General features: G+C 49.1%; 1 protein-coding gene across 3 annotated transcripts in view; it reads left to right on the top strand.

The window, feature by feature from the left end:
• Positions 1 to 2,284: 2,284 nt before the first annotated feature.
• The window catches only part of LOC144501185 (Na(+)/citrate cotransporter-like), an 85,091-nt gene continuing 65,871 nt past the window's right edge, over positions 2,285 to 21,504 (top strand). Inside the window, exons 1-3 of one of the 3 annotated variants that reach the window (XM_078224608.1) lie at positions 2,285 to 2,563; positions 13,550 to 13,678; positions 18,835 to 18,971. In XM_078224608.1, coding sequence (XP_078080734.1) covers positions 2,462 to 2,563; positions 13,550 to 13,678; positions 18,835 to 18,971 — 368 coding nt within the window. In that variant the 5' untranslated portion in view covers positions 2,285 to 2,461. Of the gene's footprint in view, positions 2,564 to 6,954; positions 6,984 to 13,549; positions 13,679 to 18,834; positions 18,972 to 21,504 lie in introns of those variants that run through there. The other 2 variants (XM_078224611.1, XM_078224610.1) reach the window with 2 other exon arrangements.

Below are 21,504 nucleotides of genomic sequence, written 5' to 3'. Positions count from 1 at the left end.
TCCAATATCCTTTCACCTCCTTGTTAATCAAGAATCTATCCAGTTCTGCTGCTGAATATTCAAAGACTGCCTCTCCTGCCTCTGTGGAAGGGAGTTCCAAAGACTGACCACCCTCTGAAAGAAAGTATCTCTGCTCATCTCTGTCTTACAGAGGCAAGATGTGGAGTTGCCGGCGTTGGACTGGGGTAAACACAGTAAGAAGTCTCACAACACCAGGTTAAAGTCCAACAGGTTTATTTGGTAGCACAAGTCACCAGCTTTCAGAGAGCTGCCCCTTCATCAGGTGAGTGGGAGTTGTGTTCACAAACAGGGCATATAAAGACACAAACTCAATTTACAAAATAATGGTTGGAATGCGAGTCTTCACAGGTAATCAAGTCTTAAAGGTACAGACTCTTCTCTACACTGTACCTTGTCTGTACCTTTAAGACTTGATTACCTGTGAAGACTCGCATTCCAACCATTATTTTGTAAATTGAGTTTGTGTCTTTATATGCCCTGTTTGTGAACAGAACTCCCACTCACCTGATGAAGGGGCAGCGCTCCGAAAGCTTGTGGCTTGTGCTACCAAATAAACCTGTTGGACTTGAACCTGGTGTTGTGAGACCTCTTACTGTGTTTACAGAGGCAAGCACAGATTTGTACCAGTGACAGCTCGATTCTCCGACAAGTGGAAACATCCTCTCCACATCCACCCTGTCAGGACCCCTCAGGTTTCGATCAAGTTGCCTTTCACTCTTCTAAACTCCAGTGGATACAAACTCAACCTCTCCAACCTTTCCTCGTGCAGTAACCCAGCCATTCCTGGTATTAGTTGAGTAAACGTTCTCTGATCTGTTTCTAACACATTTACATCCTTTCTTAAATAAGGAGACGAATACTATACACAGTACTCCTGATGTGGTCTCACCAATGCCCTGTATAACTGAAGCATAACCTTCCTACTTTTGTATTCAATTCCCCTTACAATAAACAATAACATCCTATTAGCTTTCCTCATTACTTGCTGTACCTGTACACTAACCTTTTGTGATTCATGCACTCTGACACCCAGATCCCTCTACACCTCAGAGCTCTACCTCCTCTCACCATGTAGATAACAAGCTTTTTAAAATTCTTTCTGCCAAAATGGACAATTTCACATTTGCCGACATTATGCCCCATTTGCCAGATTTTTGCCCACGGCCTTAACCTATCCATGTCCCTTTGTAGCCTCCTTACATCCACTTCACAATTTACTTTCCTACCTATCTTTGTGTTGTCAGCAAACTTGGCAACCATCCCTTCAGACCCTCCATCCAAATCATTTGTATAATTTGGAAAATGTTGGGGCCCCAGTATTGGTCCCTGTGGAACCTGTCACATTCTGCCAACCAGAAAAAAACCCATTTATGCCTACTCTGTTTTCTGTTAGCCAGCCAATTTTCAATCCATGCCAATGTGCTACACTCTACACCATCGGCTTTTATTTTCCACAATTACCTTTCATGTGGCACCTTATCAAATGCCTTCTGGAAATCTAAGTACAGTACATCCACCAGTTCCCCTTTATCCACAGCACATGTGACTCCTTCAAAGAACTCCAATAAATTGGTTAAATGTGATTCTCCTTTCACAAAACCATGTTGACTCTGCCTGATTGCCTTGACTGTTTGGCAGCAATAATAGAGTCAAGCGATTCTACAGCCAATGGATCAGATCTAAGCTCTGCAGTCCTGCCACATCCAATTGTGAATGGTTGTGGACAATTAAACAACTCACTGGAGGAGGAGTTTAAGTTTATTCATTAGTGTCACAAGTAAGGCTTACATTAACACTGCAAATGAAGTTACTGTGAAAATTCCCTGGTCGCCACACTCCGGTGCCTGTTCGGGTACACTGAGAGAGAATTTAGCACGGCCAATGCACCTAACCAGCATGTCTTTTGGACTGTGGGAGGAAACTGGAGCACTCGGAGGAAACCCACGCAGACACGGGGAGAACGTGCAGACTCTGCACAGATAGTGACCCAAGCCGGGAATCAAACCCGGGACCCTGGCGCTGTGAGGCTAACCACTGTGCCATCTGAGGCTCCACAATGTCCCCACCCTCAATAATGGAGGAACCCAGCACATCAGTGCAACAGATAAGGCTGAAGCATTGGCAGCAATCTTCACCAAACACCACCCCTCCCCTCACCAGCACCCCCCCACCCCCCAACACTCCAGCTGCTGAGGCTGGCTGCTGATTGGCTCGGAGTCCCTGGGGGCGGAGCGTCACCCTTAAAGGGACAGGCCATCCTGCCGGGGCGGGTAATTCATTCTCCGAGGAGGCTGCGGGTTAATAATAAGCAGGCACTGACTGAGAGCTCAGGGAGATGAGCTTTTAGGGCAGTTGTTGTGCTGGGATCTTGGAGCCGGTGATGCTCAGTGGATTGGACAGTCAGTCAGTGGAGAGGCTCCGGTCACCCTGACCATCTACAATGCTGAGCTGCCTCACAACACTCCGCAACTTCAGGACTTTTTTGATACTAATTGTCCCGCTGCTGCTCTTCGTGCCTCTGCCCATTGCTGTTCAGACCAAAGTAAGTTCCATTTCCAGCTTGAAATCCAGCCCAGAATATCCATGGATAGATACAAACAAACAGACTGTTATATAGAGGAGACTGGAAACCGCACTGACAGTGTGTCTGTGTGGGTGTCTGTGTGGGTGTCTGTGCCTGTGTGTGTCTGAGTCTGAGTGTGGGGGGTCTATGTGTGTGTCTGTGTTGGGGGGGGGGGATGTCTGTGTGGGTGTGTGTCTGTGTCTGTGTGTCTGTGTGGGTGTGTCTGGGTGTGTGTGTGTCTGGGTGTGTGAATGGGTGTGGGTGTCTGTCTGGGTGTGTCTGTGTGGGTGTGTCTGTGTGGGTGTGTGTCTGTGTGGGTGTGTGTCTGTGTGTGGTGGGGGGTCTCTGGGGAGGGGATGAAATCCCAGCTTTTGGGAGCAGTTTGGAAAATGTGGGAGTTTATCTGGGAATATTTGTGAGTGAATTGCAAGGTGCTGGAGGGGCTGAGGATGGCACTGCCTCACTCCCAGCAGGGTCTCTGTCTGATCCGACCCCACATGTCAAACACTCACCGCACTTCCAGTTGGTAGATCACTGGATCTCTCCCCACGCGATCTCTCTTTGCCCCATGATCTACCCCAGCCCCACACTAGACTGTTTATCCCCTCTCCCCTGCTGCTCTCTCTCTCTGATACCCCTCTCTCCCCTGCTGCTCTCTCTCTCTCTGATTCCTCTCCCCCTGCTGCTCGCTCTCTCTCTCTCTGATTCCCCTCTCCCCTGCTGCTCGCTCTCTCTCTCTCTGATTCCCCTCTCCCCTGCTGCTCTCTCTCTCTGATTCCCCTCTCCCCCTGCTGCTCTCTCTCTCTCTCTCTGATTCCCCTCTCCCCCTGCTGCTCTCTCTCTCTGATTCCCCTCTCCCCCTGCTGCTCTCTCTCTCTCTCTCTGATTCCTCTCCCCCTGCTGCTCTCTCTCTCTCTGATTCCTCTCCCCCTGCTGCTCTCTCTCTCTCTGATTCCTCTCCCCCTGCTGCTCTCTCTCTCTGATTCCCCTCTCCCCTGCTGCTCTCTCTCTCTCTGATTCCTCTCCCCCTGCTGCTCTCTCTCTGATTCCCCTCTCCCCTGCTGCTCTCTCTTTCTCTCTCACTGATTCCTCTCCCCCTGCTGCTCTCTCTCTCTCTGATTCCCCTCCCCCCTGCTGCTCTCTCTCTCTGATTCCTCTCCCCCTGCTGCTCTCTCTCTCTCTGATTCCCCTCCCCCCTGCTGCTCTCTCTCTCTCTGATTCCCCTCTCCCCCTGCTGCTCTCTCTCTCTCTGATTCCCCTCTCCCCCTGCTGCTCTCTCTCTCTCTGATTCCCCTCCCCCCTGCTGCTCTCTCTCTCTCTGATTCCTCTCTCCCCCTGCTGCTCTCTCTCTCTCTCTCTCTCTGATTCCCCTCTCCCCCTGCTGCTCTCTCTCTCTTTCTGATTCCCCTCTCCCCTGCTGCTCTCTCTCTCTGATTCCTCTCTCCCCCTGCTGCTCTCTCTCTCTCTCTGATTCCCCTCTCCCTGGGTTCCCTTTCCCACTCTAACCCCAATCTCCCCCTTTCTCTCACCTTCGCCCCCCATCTCCCATTCCCCCTTTCCCCAGCTCCCACTGGGAATTCCCACTCCAGTAAAGATTGGAGTCAATGTTTCAGAGAGAGAGAGAGAGAGAGGGCTCAGTCTGTGAAACAGGTCGCACTGCCAGGAAATGGGAGAATGATCACTCCCTGAGCTGTGAGCTGTGGAGATGTGTCTCAGAGAAGGGGATTCGGTGCTGCAGTTTGGAGTTATTGGAGAGCTGGCGGGTGCTGAGTGAAGCTGGGAGGGGGGACAGGAGAGTTTGGATCTGGATCTCGCCGATCTCTCCCCCTCTGGGGATTTCTTCACCTCATGTCCAGCTCTCCTCTCCACTCACTGGGAGAGATGCCTCACTCTGCCCAATCACTGGCAGTGTCTGAGCAGACTGGGGCTGGGTTGGATGGATTGTGTTCTCTGTGTGATCTCACTGATGTGGACAGATTCTCCTCAATAACCTGTCTCTGCTGTCTGGATACAGACAGAGTGTTCATTCCCTTCTGCCTTCTAGGATCTGGCTGCCTCAGTCAAGGCAGCATCGCTAGTTGCCCCTGAGGGCATCGAGAGTCAAGGCAGAGTGGCATTGGGGTTACCCATGGGCTAGATCAAGGGCTGGCTGGTCTCTTTCCTAACTTAGTGATTCCTTTGGCTTTTCCCAACAATCTGTTCATAGAATCCCTGCAGTGCAGAAGGAGTAAGAAGTTTAACAACACCAGGTTAAAGTCCAACAGGTTTATTTGGTAGCAAAAGTCACACAAGCTTTCGGAGCCTTAAGCTCCTTCTTCAGGTGAGTGGGAATTCTGTTCAAACAGGGCATATAAAGACACAAACTCAATTTACATGAATAATGGTTGGAATGCGAATACTTACAGCTAACCAAGTCTTTAAGATACAAACAATGTGAGTGGAGAGAGCATCAAGACAGGCTAAAGAGATGTGTATTGTCTCCAGACAGGACAGTTAGTGAGACTCTGCAGGTCCAGGCAAGCTGTGGGGATTACAGATAGTGTGACATGAACCCAATATCCCAGTTGAGGCCGTCATGGGTTCATGTCACACATGCCACAGGGATCAGTGCTTGGTCCTCTGCTCTTTGTGATTTTTTATTAGTGACTTAGAGGAGGGGGCTGAAGGGTGGATCAGTAAATTTGCTGATGACACCAAGATTGGTGGAGTAGTGGATGAGGTGGAGGGCTGTTGTAGGCTGCAAAGAGACATAGATAGGATGCAAAGCTGGGCTGAAAAATGGCAAATGGAGTTTAACCCTGATAAATGTGAGGTGATTCATTTTGGTGGGACTAATTTAAATGTGGATTACAGGGTCAAAGGTAGGGTTCTGAAGACTGTGGAGGAACAGAGAGATCTTGGGGTCCATATCCACAGATCTCTAAAGGTTGCCACTCAACTGGATAGAGCTGTGAAGAAGGCCTATAGTGTGTTAGCTTTTATTAACAGGGGGTTGGAGTTTAAGAGCCTTGGGGTTATGCTGCAACTGTACAGGACCTTGGTGAGACCACATTTGGAATATTGTGTGCAGTTCTGGTCACCTCACTATAAGAAGGATGTGGAAGCGCTGGAAAGAGTGCAGAGGAGATTTACCAGGATGCTGCCTGGTTTGGAGGGTAGGTCTTATGAGGAAAGGTTGAGGGAGCTAGGGCTGTTCTCTCTGGAGTGGAGGAGGCTGAGGGGAGACTTAATAGAGGTTTATAAAATGATGAAGGGGATAGATAGAGTGAACGTTCGAAGACTATTTCCTCGAGTGGATGGAGCTATTACAAGGGGGCATAACTATAGGGTTCATGGTGGGAGATATAGGAAGGATATCAGAGGTAGGTTCTTTACGCAGAGAGTGGTTGGGGTATGGAATGGACTGCCTGCAGTGATAGTGGAGTCAGACACTTTAGGAACATTTAAGCGGTTATTGGATAGGCACATGGAGCACACCAGGATGATAGGGAGTGGGATAGCTTGATCTTGGTTTCAGATAAAGCTCGGCACAACATCATGGGCCGAAGGGCCTGTTCTGTGCTGTACTGTTCTATGTTCTATGTTCTATATGCCCTGTTTGTGAACAGAATTCCCACTCACCTGACGAAGGGGCAGTGCTCCGAAAGCTTGTGTGGCGTTTGCTACCAAATAAACCTGTTGGACTTTAACCTGGTGTTGTGAGACTTCTTAGTGTGCCCACCCCAGTCCAACGCCGGCATCTCCACATCGTGCAGATGGAGGCCATTTGGCCCATCGAGTCTGCACTGACTCTCTGACAGTCATTTTGTTTCATCCTATTCATTCATTTCATCTTCCTTCTTCCTCACCTCCATTTTCCACTTTCCATTCTAGCTCTCCTTCTTGCCCCCTCCACCCCCTCTACCACCCCCCCCTCGCCTTTCCGGGCAACTGCCACATTCCTCAGGCAGTCCTTCACCCACCTGTACCTCTGTTCTGCCATTCACACATTCTGATCATTTAATGGATACTTTTAGCACCTTCTCAGCCTTCTGTATCCTTATTTACATTTCCTTTGTCCCATTTCCCCCGACTCCAGCACCCTCATAATATAAATCTCCGCTGATTCTCTTTGCTCTTAGCTCTGACGAAGGGTCACCCAGACTCGAAACGTTGACTGTATTCTCTCTCCACAGATGCTGTCAGACCGGCTGAGATTTTCCAGCATTTTCTGTTTTGGTTTCAGATTTCAGCATCTGCACCTTTTTGCTTTTATCTTAGACAATGTATTTTGGGGTGGGGAACAAAGGTTGAACCTTGCAGCGAGTGCACTGGTTCCAGCTGCACCACCAATCCATCAGTCTCCCGGCCGGACCCCACATTCCACCCTCTATAAACCTGAGCGTGTCCAGATCCTGCTGTAAGTCTTAACACGCACCAAGTCCCATTCCCCTCTCACCCCTGTGCTCGCTGATCCACACTGGCTCCCGGTTCACAGGAATAGCAGGAACAATGTCAGGTTTATGGAAAACTGGGATTGGATCCGGATAGTCATGATGTGGAGATGCCGGCGTTGGACTGGGGTAAACACAGTAAGAAGTTTAACAACACCAGGCTAAAGATCACCGGGTCCCTGGTGCTGTGAGGCAGCAGTGCTAACCACTGTGCTACCTTTGTCTTTCTGGAATGCTCCACACATGACATATAAGCTCTGCAGCCCCATTGATGTTGTAATAGTCCGTCACGCAAACCAGCCTCCCATCCGTTAACTCCGTCTATACTTTCTACTGCCTCGGCAAAGCAGCCAGCAGAATTAAGGACCCTTCCAGCACCTGGTGTTGTTAAACTTCTTATTGGATCAGAATACCAGCTTTGGTGGAACAGAATCGGAGCTGGGATCGCCCCAACACAGAGAGGTGCCCCCACAGGTGAAGAGTTATTTGTGAAGTTAAGGCCAGCACGTGGCTTCACTCTGGATCCAGAATCACTCTCCCTGTCACATCAATGTCCAGATCCGGGGAGAAAATAGTGTAAAATCTGTGTGCCTTCAGCTGGGAACTTTCTGCATTGCGGCACAGTGAAAAATTGGAGTAGGTTCTGTTTGAATGCACCCAGCCCGCTGTAATAGTGACATGTCCTGCTCCCCACACCGACACAGTCTGTCTGTCTGCAGTTCCCGCGTGCAGCCCAGTGTGTGCATCCCATTCTGTGTCCTTAGACCTCATATCATTCCTGCTGGGAACTAGCACTGCTGAACAGGGGGGTGGAGCAGGATTTGCAACCAGTGGGAGTGCGGGACTGATCCGGATCAAGCTCTGATAGGTGTCAGCGCAACCTCAGCCACACTCAGCCGGTTTAAGACGTCCCCTGAATATCGCCCAAGAGTTTGTGTTGATGATTGTGACAATTCTCATACTTCACCCGCGGGGTCTGATTGAGAAGTTCAGAAAAACACCTCAGAATTTGGAAAGAGTTAGATTTCAGGGAAGGAATTACAATGGCTCACGATTCAACCTCGATAACAACCTCAGCGGGGCACAGCTGTTTACACATCTGGGTGGCAGCAGGAACTGAATTGATGACACGGCCGACACCGACATACACAATCCAGTGGTTAAGACCAATAGCTGGTCACCTCTGGTACCACCATTCACCGCACACCTCCACCAAAACTCAACACACACACACTGTCTGTCTGCCCTCCAGTTCTGGCTCCCAGTCAGGGGAGGGTTTCCATCAACGCTGTTTCCAATCAGATAGCAACCTGACATCACAAAGAATGATGTTCTCCCAGAATGGGCCTGTCCAGCATGGGATCCAATTGATGTGATTTGATTTATTATTGTCACATGTATTAACATACAATGAAAAGTATTGTTTCTTGCGTGCTATACGGACAGAGCATACCGTTCATAGAGAAGGAAAGGAGAGGGTGCAGAATGTAGTGTTTACAGTCATAGCGAGGGTGTAGAGAAAGATCAACTTGATGCGAGGCAAGTCCATTCAAAAATCTGATGGCAGCAGGGAAGAAGCTGTTCTTGAGTCAGTTGGTACGTGATCTCAGACCTTTCTTCCCAAAGGAAGAAGGTGGAAGAGAGAATGTCCGGGGTGCGTGGGGTCCTTAATTATGCTGGCTGCTTTGCCGAGGCAGTAGAAAGTATAGACGGAGTTAACGGATGGGAGGTTGGTTTGCGTGACGGACTATTACAACATCAATGGGGCTGGAGAGCTTATATGTCATGTGTGGAGCATTCCAGAAAGACAAAGGTAGCACAGTGGTTAGCACTGCTGCCTCACAGCACCAGGGACCCGGGTTCCATTCCCAGCTTGAGTGACTGTGCAGAGTCTGCATGTTCTCCCCATATCTGCGTGGATTTCCTCCGGGTGCTCCGGTTTCCAGTCCAAAGATGTGTCGGTTAGGTGGATTGGCCATGCTAAGTTGCCTCTTAGTGTCAAAGGGGCTAGTGGGGTAAAAACATAGGGTTACAGGGATGGGGCCTGGGTGGGATTGTTGTTGGTGCAGGTTTGATGGGCTGAATGGCCTCCTTCTGCACTACAGGGATTCTATGAATCTAAAGCAGTGCTTTATGGTGAACTGTGATGCAACAAATAAGACCACATTGCAGCTCCCTAAAGCCAGCAGGAAAGGGGGCTGTCTCTCTCTGGCTCACACTGACTAACTGGGTGGGAGGAGTACGAAGCTTCTCACAGAGACAGTGGGCTCACAACAACCAGGAAAGCCACTTCTACACTTGGATCCTACAGAAAGAGGCAGGAATGGAAGGACCTACTTGTATCAGAGCCCCTCCAAAGCAGAAGTCCCTGTGATCAAACCGCTCAAGAATCTGCATGTCCTCAATCTCTTCAGTCACCAACAATCAGGTCAGTGACCAGAGAGACAAACCTTGTGCAAGGTTCCCCTGCTAAGAACCTCTCGACATCAGCGAGATTAGTCAGGGGCTGAGTGTTAGAAATCAGTATTTCCTTCTCAAAGTGGGGAGATGTAATGAAAGAAATGGCTATCTAACAAGTGGTGTTCCTCAGGGATCAGTGCTGGGACCTTTGCTGTTTGTAATATATATAAATGATTTGGAGGAAAATGTAACTGGATTGATTAATAAGTTTGCGGACGACACAAAGGTTGGTGGATTTGCGGATAGCGATGAGGACCATCAGAGGATACAGCAGGATATAGATCAGTTGGAGACTTGGGTGGAGGGATGGCAGATGGAGTTTAATCCGGACAAATGGGAGGTAATGCATTTTGGAAGGTCTAATACAGATAGGAAATATACAGTAAATGGCAGAACCATTAAGTGTACTGATAGGCAAAGGGATCTGGGTATACAGGTACACAGGTCACTGAAAGTGGCAATGCAGGTGGAGAAGGTAGTCAAGAAGGCATGCGGCATGCTTGCCTTCATTGGCCGGGGCATTGAGTTTAAAAATTGGCAAGTCATGTTGTAGCTTTATAGAACCTTAGTTAGGCCGCATTTGGAATATAGTGTTCAATTCTGGTCGCCACACTACCAGAAGGATGTGGAGGCTTTGGAGAGAGTACAGAAAAGGTTTACCAGGATGTTGCCTGGTATGGAGGGCATTAGCTATGAGGAGAGGTTGGAGAAACTTGGTTTGTTCTCACTGGAACGATGGAGGTTGAGGGGAGACCTGATAGAAGTCTAGAAGATTATGAGAGGCATGGACAGAGTGGATAGTCAGAAGCTTTTTCCCAGGGTGGAAGAGTCAATTACTAGGGGGCACAGGTTTACGATGCGAGGGGCAAGGTTTAAAGGAGATGTACGAGGCAGATTTGTTACACAGAGAATAGTGGGTGCCTGGAACTCGTTGCTGGGGGAGGCAGTGGAAGTGGATACGGTGGTGACTTTTAAGGGACGTCTTGACAAATACATGAATAGGATGGGAATAGAGGGATATGATCCCTGGAAGGGTAGGGGGTTTTAGTTAAGTCAGGCAGCATGGTCGGTGGAGGCTTGGAGGGCTGAAGGGCCCGTTCCTGTGCTGTAATTTTCTTTGTTCTTATAAAATCATAAGAGATTAATTGAATGTTATAGAAGTAACTCCATCTCCTCTCTCTCTCTGATTGAGAAAAGTCCTTCCACAGGCTGTCTTGCTGACAGAGGGCAGTGCGGGCCTCTTATCTCGGTCAAGCACATGGCTCCAGCACACCTTCTGACACAAGACATTTCTACATCGTGATCAGGTGAATTTAATGACCTGTTACTAAACTAACTGTCCGAGTAAAGGTTAAACAGGATGTTCGAGCAAACAATTAGACACAAGTTCATTTCATGGATGTCAAATGGAATTTTTAAAAATATTAATGCACGGGATGTGAGCATCACTGGCTAGGCCAGCATTCACCCTAAATCTCCCTTGAGAAGGCGGTGATGAGCTTTCTCTACACCCTAGCTATGACTGTCACACTACATTCTGCATTCTCTCCTTTCCTTCTCTATGAACGGTAGGTTTTGTCCGTATCGCGCGCAAGAAACGATACTTTTCACTGTATGTTAATACATGTGACAATAATAAATCAAATCACATCAAGCTGTCTTCTTGAGCCGCTGCAGTCCATGTGGTGTTGGTACAGCCACATTGCTGTTAGGGAGGGAGTTCCAGGATTTTGATCCCATGACAGTGAAGGAATGGCGATGTATTTCCAAGTCAGGATGGTGTGTGACTTGGAGGAAACCTCCAGGTGGTAGTGTTTGTAAAACCATAGAATTCCTACAGTGCAGAGGCCATCCAGCCCATTGAGTCTTCACCGGTTCCCAGAAAGAGCATCGCACCCAGGCCCTCCCCTGCTCTATCCCCGTAACCCCATGCATTTAACATGGTCAATCCTCCTGGCCTACACATCTTTGGACTGAGGAAAGACTGGAGGAAACCGCAGCACCCGGAGGAAACGCATGCAGACACGGGGAGAATGTGCAACCTCCACACAGACAGTGACCCAAGCCGGGGATCGAACCCAGGGATTCCTGGCGCTGTGAGGCAGCAGTGCTAATCACTGTGCCACCTGTGTTCACATGGATCTGCTGCCATTGTGCATCTGGGTGGCAGAGGTCATGGGTTTGGAAGGTGCTGTTGATGGAGGGTTGTATGTGGTAAACTCTGCTGCCTGTGCATGGATGGTAGAGAGAGAGTCATTATAAAGTGGCCCAAACCCCACCTCACTAGTGTGAATTGTGGAGACAACATAAAGCTTCCCAGTGTCACCTGGTGGCTGGGAATTTTTGAGGCCTCAGGGAGCGACAGCAAGGCTGAAAAGTTGGCGGGGGGGGGGGGGGGGGGGGGGGTTGGGGGAGGGGAAGGGGTGCATGGGGCTGGGCAAGGGGCCAGGATGTGCTGGGGGTTGGCATTTTCTAGTGATGGGCGGCCCTCCACCCAGACACCAGTTGGAGCCGTAAGGGGCCAATGGAGGGTCCCTTTGTGGCACGGCTGGTGGTGGGGGTGGGTCCTGTAACACATGGGGAGACCCCCCCACACCCCCCTCCTGGGGAACCCTGACAGTGGCCACACTGAGGAGTCATGGGAGGTGGGGGTCACTCCAGAATTGGGCGCTCTTTTACCCAAGGAGCACCCACCCCTCACCTCAGGTGGTTAACAACCCCCCCCCCCCCCAAGCAGCCCCACTCCCACGTGTTTCTGTGTGTGTGGATGTTTCTGTGTGGGTCTATGTGTGTGGGGGTGGTGGGGGTCTATGTGTGTGGGGGTGGTGGGGGTCTATGTGTATGGGGGTGGGGGGGGTCTATGTGTGTGGGGGTGGGGGGGTGGTGGGGGTCTATGTGTGTGGGGGTGGTGGGGGTCTATGTGTGTGGGGGGTCTATGTGTGTGGGGTGGTGGTGGTGGGGGTCTATGTGTGTGGGGGTGGTGGTGGGGGCCTATGTGTGTGTGGGGGGGTGGGGGTCTATGTGTGTGGGGGGCTGGTGGGGGTCTATGTGTGGGGGGGGGGTGGTGGTGGGGGTCTATATGTGTGGGGGTGGGGGGTGGTGGTGGGGGTCTATGTGTGTGGGGGTCTATATGTGTGGGGGTGGGGGGGGTGGTGGGAGTCTATGTGTGTGGGGGTGGGGGGGGTGGTGGTGGTCTACGTGTGGGGGGGGTGGTGGTGGTGGGGGTCTATGTGTGTGGGGGGTGGTGGGAGTCTATGTGTGTGGGGGTGGGGGGGTGGTGGTGGTGGGGGTCTACGTGTGGGGGGGTGGTGGTGGTGGGGGTCTATGTGTGTGGGGGGGTGGTGGTGGGGGTCTATATGTGTGGGGGTGGGGGGTGGTGGTGGGGGTCTATGTGTGTGGGGGGGGGGTGGTGGGAGTCTATGTGTGTGGGGGTGGGGGGGTGGTGGTGGTGGGGGTCTATGTGTGTGGGGGGTGGTGGGAGTCTATGTGTGTGGGGGTGGGGGGGTGGTGGTGGTGGGGGTCTACGTGTGGGGGGGTGGTGGTGGTGGGGGTCTATGTGTGTGGGGGTAAAAGCCGGGCCTGTCTTTTCAGTCCCCGGACACCCCCCACCCCCCCCCCCCCCTCCCCCCGGTCATTGTTATGCTTGGACCAGGGCACTGTGACGGCGGAGGCTGCTGGTTAATAATAACCAGACGATGGTAAAGCTAGTTAGTGAGTTAAAACAGATGAACGAAAATATAATTAAATTTGCTGGGAGCTTGGAGCCAGTGGAGTGGACAGCGGAGGAAGGAGCGGCTCCGGCCACGCTGATCATCTACAATGCTGCCCTTTCTCAGACAACTTCGTAACTACAGGAACCCTTTGCTGTTAGGTGTCCCCGTGCTCCTCCTCATGCCTCTACCCATCGCTGTTCCAACCAGAGTAAGTTCCATTTCCTGACTCCATGTCAGATTTGGTTTGGTATCTCTCCTGTGCCGCACTTTGAACATGTAAGGTGCTAGATGAGTGTCAGTTGTTGTTGTCACTGCCAGGAGATTGCTGTTGATCTGATTTGTCTCTCCTTCGCCAACAGGAAGCCTATTGTGGATTTATTGTCCTGATCATGGCTGTTTATTGGTGCACTGAAGTCATCCCCCTCGCTGTCACTTCCTTTCTTCCCATTTTACTCTTCCCAATGTTCGGAATCATGCCGTCGAAAACGGTAAGTTTCAGCATTCACACAGTTCCCCCTGAAATCCATCTCCCTCAAACTGAACAGGAAACTTTAAAGAGAAACAAGGTTGTAACTAAGAGTCACTCTCTAATCTTCATCCTTCCAAAGAACATTGAGGATAAAACGGTTCTTCTGGCTGGTATTTGGTTAGTTTAGTTCCTAGAGACAGACCACACAACATGAGATTGACCAGGTTAGCTAACCTGGCCAATCTCATGTTGTGGTAGGGGTTACTGGATTAACATTGAGCTAACCTGGTCAATCTCATGTTGTGTTAGGGGTTACTGGATTAACATTGAGCTAACCTGGCCAATCTCATGTTGTGGTAGGGGTTACCGGATTAACACTGAGATAACCATTCCCAAATTGTGCAAAAGATGGTTGACAACCAATAAGCAGGTTGTCAACAGTGAACAGTGCCCCAGAGAAACCCTGTTCATTGGTTGTCACAGAGAGAAGTCTCACAACACCAGGTTAAAGTCCAACAGGTTTATTTGGTAGCAAATACCATAAGCTTTCGGAGCGCTGCTCCTTCGTCAGATGGAGCGGAAATGTGCTCTCAAACAGTGCACAGAGACATAAAATGATTGTTGTCAAGATGGTTGTTAACCATCTTGTGTACAATTTGGGAAAGGTATCAGCTCATTGAGCTAACCTGGCCAATCTCATGTTGTGTTAGGGGTTACTGGATTAACACTGAGCTAACCTGGCCAATCTCCTGTTGTGTTAGGGGTTACTGGATTAACATTGAGCTAACCTGGCCAATCCCATGTTGTGTTAGGGGTTACTGGATTAACATTGAGCTAACCTGCTAATGTTCCAGTACCATTAACTGGCGAGAGGCACAGAGCCCACTGATCCCTATGGGAATGGAGTCACTGACCATAACCCACTGACCCCTGTGTGAATGGCGATTACTGACCATAACCCACTGACCCCTGTGTGAATGGCGATTACTGACCATAACCCACTGACCCAGTGTGAATGGAGTCACTGACCCCTGTGTGAATGGAGTCACTGACCATAACCCACTGACACCAGTGTGAATGGAGTCACTGACCATAACCCACTGACCCCTGTGTGAATGGAGATCTCTGATGATATGATTTTGTGCTTTTAAGGAATGTATTTATATTCTGTTTCTTGATGTGGATTTGCTGGCATTGGACTGGGGTGGGCACAGTAAGTAGTCTCACAACACCAGGTTAAAGTCCAATAGGTTTATTTGGTAGCACGAGCTTTTGGAGTGCTGCCCCTTCATCAGGTGAGCGCTTACCTGATGAAGGAGCAGCGCTCAGAAAGCTCGTGCTACCAAATAAACCTATTGGACTTTAATCTGGTGTTGTGAGACTACTTACTATTCTGTTTCTTGTGAAAGGAATGTTTTAAACTTCAGCTCTGATCACGGTGCCAATTTGTCTGCTCAAGGCAGCCCATGTGCTGAGAATGGAGAAGAATAATTTATCCTAAATAATGGGGTTTGTTGTAACCTGCGCTAATGAATTTTTGTTTGTTTTTTGGGTTGTCCCCTGGGGTTACAGACTAGGGTTTAATTAGAATGATTCAAAAGAGAGCTGATGTGCTAATGGGAGGAGCTAGGCTTACAGAGGGAAAAAGCAGGCAGTTTTCTGTTTGGAATTGCAAGGAACAGCAGCTTTTCTCTTCCTCTCTCTAAAGACTGTAATTGCGACCTGCGGAAAATAGGTATTTCTCTCCAGAGGTGTTCTGGAGGTTTGAGGACTAGCAGGCCCCATACCAACACATAAGCCTGTTGTTTGCGAACTGATTTTGAAGAGGGGTTCACATCAATGAGGGATATTGCTTAAATTGGAACTAATAGAGATAGGTTAGCAGTTAAGAATTATTTCTTGTTATGTTTAAGTATTTCAATTGGTAAAGGTTGTGCAAATTCTTTTTGTTATTGTTAAACTGTATTGTTAAATAAAGTCTGTTTTAATAAAAGCTTCCGAGTGGTTCAATCAAGTCACACCTGGAGTAATACACTTATCCTCATACGAATGCCAAAATCAAAATCACCTGATGAAGCTCGTGCTAGCTGGTGTTGTGAGACTACTTACTGTTCTGTTTCTTGTGAAAGGAATGTTTTAAACTTCAGCTCTGATCACGGTGCCAATTTGTCTGCTCAAGGTAGTCCACGTGCTGAGAATGGAGAATAATAATTGATCCTAAGTAATGGGGTTTGTTGTAACCTGCGCGAATGGATTTTTGTTTGTTTTTTGGGTTGCCCCCTGGGGTTACAGAATGATTCAAAAGCTCGTGCTACCAAATATATCTGTTGGACTTTAATCGGTGTTGTGAGACTTCTTACTGTGCAAAATCAAAAATATTTGGGGTCGAGGCTAATGTCATCGTGTTCCTTGGAGTCTCTGAAATCATCTCTAACTCTGAACATAACCACTGACCGCAGTGTGAATTAAGTCTCTGACCATAACCCACTGACCTCAGTGTGAATGGAGTCACTGACCATAACCCACTGACCCCAGTGTGAATGGAGATTATTGACCACAACCCACTGACCCCAGTGTGAATGGAGATTACTGGCCATAACCCACTGACCCCAGTGTGAATAGAGTCTCTGACCATAACCCACTGACCCCAGTGTGAATAGAGTCTCTGACCATAACCCACTGACCCCAGTGTGAATGGAAATCACTGACCACAAACCACTGACCCCAGTGTGAATGGAGATTACTGACCATAACCCACTGACCCCAGTGTGAATGGAGATTATTGACCATAACCCACTGACCCCAGTGTGAATGGAAATCACTGACCACAAACCACTGACCCCAGTGTGAATGGAGATTACTGACCATAACCCACTGACCCCAGTGTGAATGGAGTCACTGACCATAACCCACTGACCCCAGTGTGAATGGAGTCACTGACCATAACCCACTGACCCCAGTGTGAATGGAGATTATTGACCATAACCCACTGACCCCAGTGTGAATGGAGTCACTGACCATAACCCACTGACCCCAGTGTGAATGGAGTCACTGACCATAACCCACTGACCCCAGTGTGAATGGAGTCACTGACCATAACCCACTGACCCCAGTGTGAATGGAGTCACTGACCATAACCCACTGACCCCAGTGTGAATGGAGTCACTGACCATAACCCACTGACCCCAGTGTGAATGGAGTCACTGACCATAACCCACCGACCCCAGTGTGAATGGAGATTACTGATAATAACCCACTGACCCCAGTGTGAATGGAGTCACTGACCACAAACCACTGACCCAGTTGGGGTAGGGTGTTAGTGTGGATTGGGGATTGGCTATCCAACAGGAAGCAGAGAGTTGGAATAAATGGGTGCTTTTCTGGTTGGCAGATGGTGACTAGTGGCGTGCCGCAGGGATCGGTACTGCGGCCTCAACTGTTTACTATTTACATAGATGATCTGGAGGAGGGGACTGAGTGTAGGGTAACAAAGTTTGCTGATGACACGAAGATAAGTGGGAAAGTGAATTGCGTGGAGGAAGCGGAAGGTCTGCAGAGAGATTTGGACAGGCTGAGTGAGTGGGCGAGGATCTGGCAGATGGAGTATAACGTTGGCAAATGCGAGGTTATTCACTTTGGAAGAAATAATAGCAAATTGGATTATTATTTAAATGGAAAAAAATTACAACATGCTACTGTGCAAAGGGACCTGGGGGTCCTTGTGCATGAGTCGCAAAAACTCAGTCTGCAAGTACAACAGGTGATCGAGAAGGTAAATGGGATGTTGGCATTTATCGCGAGAGGGATAGAATATAAAGTAAGAAGTTTAACAACACCAGGTTAAACCACTGGTGTTGTTAAACTTCTTACTGTGTTTACCCCAGTCCAATGCCGGCATCTCCATATCATAGAATATAAAAGCAGAGAAGTCTTGCTGCAACTGTACAAGGCATTGGTGAGGCCGCAACTGGAGTACTGTGTGCAGTTTTGGTCCCCTTACTTGCGAAAGGATATATTGGCCTTGGAGGGAGTGCAGAGAAGGTTCACCAGGTTGATACCGGAGATGAGGGGTGTAGATTATGAGGAGAGACTGAGCAGATTACGTTTGTACTCGTTGGAGTTTAGAAGGCTGAGGGGGGATCTTATAGAGGCATATAAGATAATAAAGGGGCTGGATAGGGTAGAGATGGAGAGATTCTTTCCACTTAGAAAGGAAACCAGAACTAGAAGGCACAGCCTCAAAATAAAGGGGGGTCAGTTTAGGACAGAGTTGAGGAGGAACTTCTTCTCTCAGAGGGTGGTGAATCTCTGGAATTCTCTGCCCACTGAAGTGGTGGAAGCTACCTCGTTGAATATGTTTAAATCACGGATAGATGGATTCCTGATCGGTAAGGGAATTAAGGGTTATGGGGAGCAGGCGGGTAAGTGGAACTGATCCACTTCAGATCAGCCATGATCTTGTTGAATGGCGGGGCAGGCTCGAGGGGCTAGATGGCCGACTCCTGCTCCTATTTCTTATGTTCTTATGTTCTTATGTGTGAATGGAGATCTCTGACCATAACCACTGACCCCAGTGGGAATGGCGATTACCGACCATAACCCACTGACCCCAGTGTGAATGGAGTCTCTGACCATAACCCACTGACCCCAGTGTGAATGGAAATTACTGACCATAACCCACTGACCCCAGTGTGAATGGAGTCTCTGACCATAACCCACTGACCCCAGTGTGAATGGAAATTACTGACCATAACCCACTGTCCCCAGTGTGAATGGAGTCTCTGACCATAACCCGCTGATCCCAGAGTGAATGGAGCCACTGACCATAACCCACTGACCCCAGTGTGAATGGAGCCACTGACCATAACCCACTGTCCCCAGTGTGAATGGAGTCTCTGACCATAACCCATTGATCCCAGAGTGAATGGAGCCACTGACCATAACCCACTGACCCCAGTGTGAATGGAGCCACTGACCATAACCCACTGACCCCAGTGTGAATGGAGCCACTGACCATAACCCGCTGACCCCAGTGTGAATGGCCATGGCGATCTCTGGTCATAAGCCGTCGCAGTCTAGTTTTGGCAATCTCGAGTGGTTCACGCCTCAGGATGGGTAATGCGCACCCTCATGGCCTCACTGTGATGTTATACCTATTTGTGATTTCTTTTTCAGGTCTGTCGGCAGTACCTGAAGGATACGAATGTCCTATTTCTTGGAGGGTTGATGGTAGCCATAGCTATTGAGCATTGGAATCTCCACAAACGCATCGCACTGAGAGCACTCCTCCTTGTGGGGGTCAAGCCAGCTTTGTAAGATTCCATCTAGCCTTTGTCCACTATTGGTATGAATGTCATCGATCACACAGTGAACATTAATGCACAGAACCTGACTAGCTCCCTCTGCAAGGCATTCCAGGACAATGTCAGCCTTTATAAATGTAGATTATTCACAGTCTGTCAGGCAGTTGGGGGGGCGCGAAGGGAGGGGGGGGGGGGAGAGTGGTGGAGCAGTGGGTGGGTCAGTGAGAAGGAGAATTGAGCATCAGCTTTGGGAAGGCTTGAAGAAATGCTCGCTCCAATCTGTTTGATGTTATGGCTCATAGCCCAGGACATGAGATAATACATCACCCACATCTGGTGGGTGAGGGTAAGGGAGCTTGTTTGTGCACTAATTTATTTAATTATTTTTCAGTTAAATTTGTGAAAAAAATCGGAGGTTTTTTTTCAAAACAGGAAATAGGCCCAGCAGCAGCCTGGGAAGGTTTTGGAGGGTTTAAAGGTAGGCCGTGCCTTTGAGTGGGCAGCGTCGTTAGCGGGCAGCAGAGTGAGCAGGGGACAGAGTGAGAGCTGAAGGGCTTTGGCTCAAAACGGGCTTCGGCGAGAACAGGCAGAGGCGAGAGTAGGTTATTTTTTCTTTTCAGAAAGTTTATTCCTGTATTTCCCCAGAGTAAAAAAAAAATATGCCAGGCAAGATGTTGGAATGCTCCTCTTGCAGGATGTGGGAGATCAGGGAGACCTCCGGTGTCCCTGACGACAGCACCTGCAAAAGATGCATTCAGCTGCAGCTGCTAGCTAAGCGTGTTAGGGAACTGGAGAAGGAGCTTGATGACCTCCAGCTAATTCGGGAGAATGAGACGTATATAGACAGTAGCTTTAGGGAGATAGTTACACCTAAGCAGCAGAGCACAGGAAATTGGGTTACTGTAAGGAGAGGAAATGGCAGTGTGAAAGGACAGGCAGAGCAGGGTTCCCCAGTGGACATACCCCTCCACAACAGGTATACTGAATTGGATACTGTTGTGGGAGATGCTTTACCTGGGACAAACTGCGACAGCCGGAACTCTGATACTGAGTCTGGTACTACAGCGCAAAAGGGTGGGATGAAGAAGAGGAGAGCAGTACTGATAGGGGACTCGATGGTCAGAGGTACGGACCGGAGGTTCTGTTGTCGGGACAGAGACTCCCGCATGGTTTGTTGCCTCCCAGGTGCCAAGGTCAGCGATGTCTCTGATCGCGTGCACAGCGTTCTAAAGAGGGAAGGTGATCAGCCAGATGTCGTGGTACATGTCGGTACCAATGACGTGGGAAGGAAGAGTGAGGAGGTCCTAAAGAGTGAGTACAAAGAGCTTGGAAGGAAGTTAAAAAGCAGGACCCCGAGGGTAGTAATCTCAGGATTGCTACCTGAGCCACATGCCAGTGAGGGCAGGAGTAGGATGCTTGGGCAGATAAACACGTGGCTGAGGAACTGGTGCAGGGGGCAGGGTTTCCAATTCTTGGATCATTGGGACCTCTTCTGGGGCAGGTGGGACCTGTACAAGAGAGACGGGTTACACCTAAACTACAAGGGGACCAATATACTTTCAGGGAGATTTGCTAGTGTTATTGGGGAGCGTTTAAACTAGATTTGCAGGGGGGTGGGAACCAGAGTGCCAGAGCAGATAGTGGAGCAGGGGTAAAAAGACAGGTTAGTTCAAGCAAAATCACAAATGGAAGGGTAGAGTGTGGTGGAAATAATTTTTTGAGGTGTGTCTATTTTAATGCCAGGAGTATTGTAGGGAAGGCAGATGAGCTGAAGGCGTGGATAGACACGTGGAAATATGACATTATAGCCATTAGTGAAACTTGGCTACAGGAGGGGCAGGACTGGCAGCTCAATGTTCCAGGGTTCCAATGTTTCAGGCGGGATAGAGGCAGAGGGATAAAAGGTGGGGGGGTGGCATTGTTGGTCAGGGAAAATGTTACAGCGGTACTCAGGCAGGATAGATTAGGGAGCTTGTCTACAGAGGCCCTATGGGTGGAGCTGAGAAACAGGAAAGGTATGACCACATTAATGGGCTTGTATTATAGACCACCCAATAGTTGTGATAGTAGGGGATTTTAATTTTCCACATATAGATTGGGACTCGCATACTGTTAAAGTTTTAGACGGGGTAGAGTTTGTAAAATGTGTTCAGGAGAATTTTCTACATCAGTATATAGAGGTGCCGACTAGAGAGGATGCGATATTGGATCTCCTATTGGGAAATGAGTTAGGGCAGGTGATGGATGTGACTGTGAGGGAACACTTTGGATCCAGTGATCATAATGCCATTAGTTTCAACCTGATTGTGGATAAGGATAGATCTGGTCCTTGGGTTGAAGTTCTGAACTGGAAAAAGGCCAAATTTGATGAAATGAGAAGGGATCTGGGAAGTGTGGATTGGCACAGGCTGTTCTCTGGTAAGGATGTAAATGGAAAGTGGGAGGCCTTCAAAGGAGAAATTTTGAGAGTGCAGAGTTTGTATGTTCCTGTCAGGATTAAAGGCAAAGTAAATAAGAATAAGGAACCTTGGTTCTCGAGGGA

The sequence above is a fragment of the Mustelus asterias genome, chromosome 12 (genome assembly GCF_964213995.1).
Source record: "Mustelus asterias chromosome 12, sMusAst1.hap1.1, whole genome shotgun sequence".
In the NCBI taxonomy this organism is placed as follows: domain Eukaryota; kingdom Metazoa; phylum Chordata; class Chondrichthyes; order Carcharhiniformes; family Triakidae; genus Mustelus; species Mustelus asterias.
This window is presented reverse-complemented; position numbering and strand designations above follow the sequence as displayed.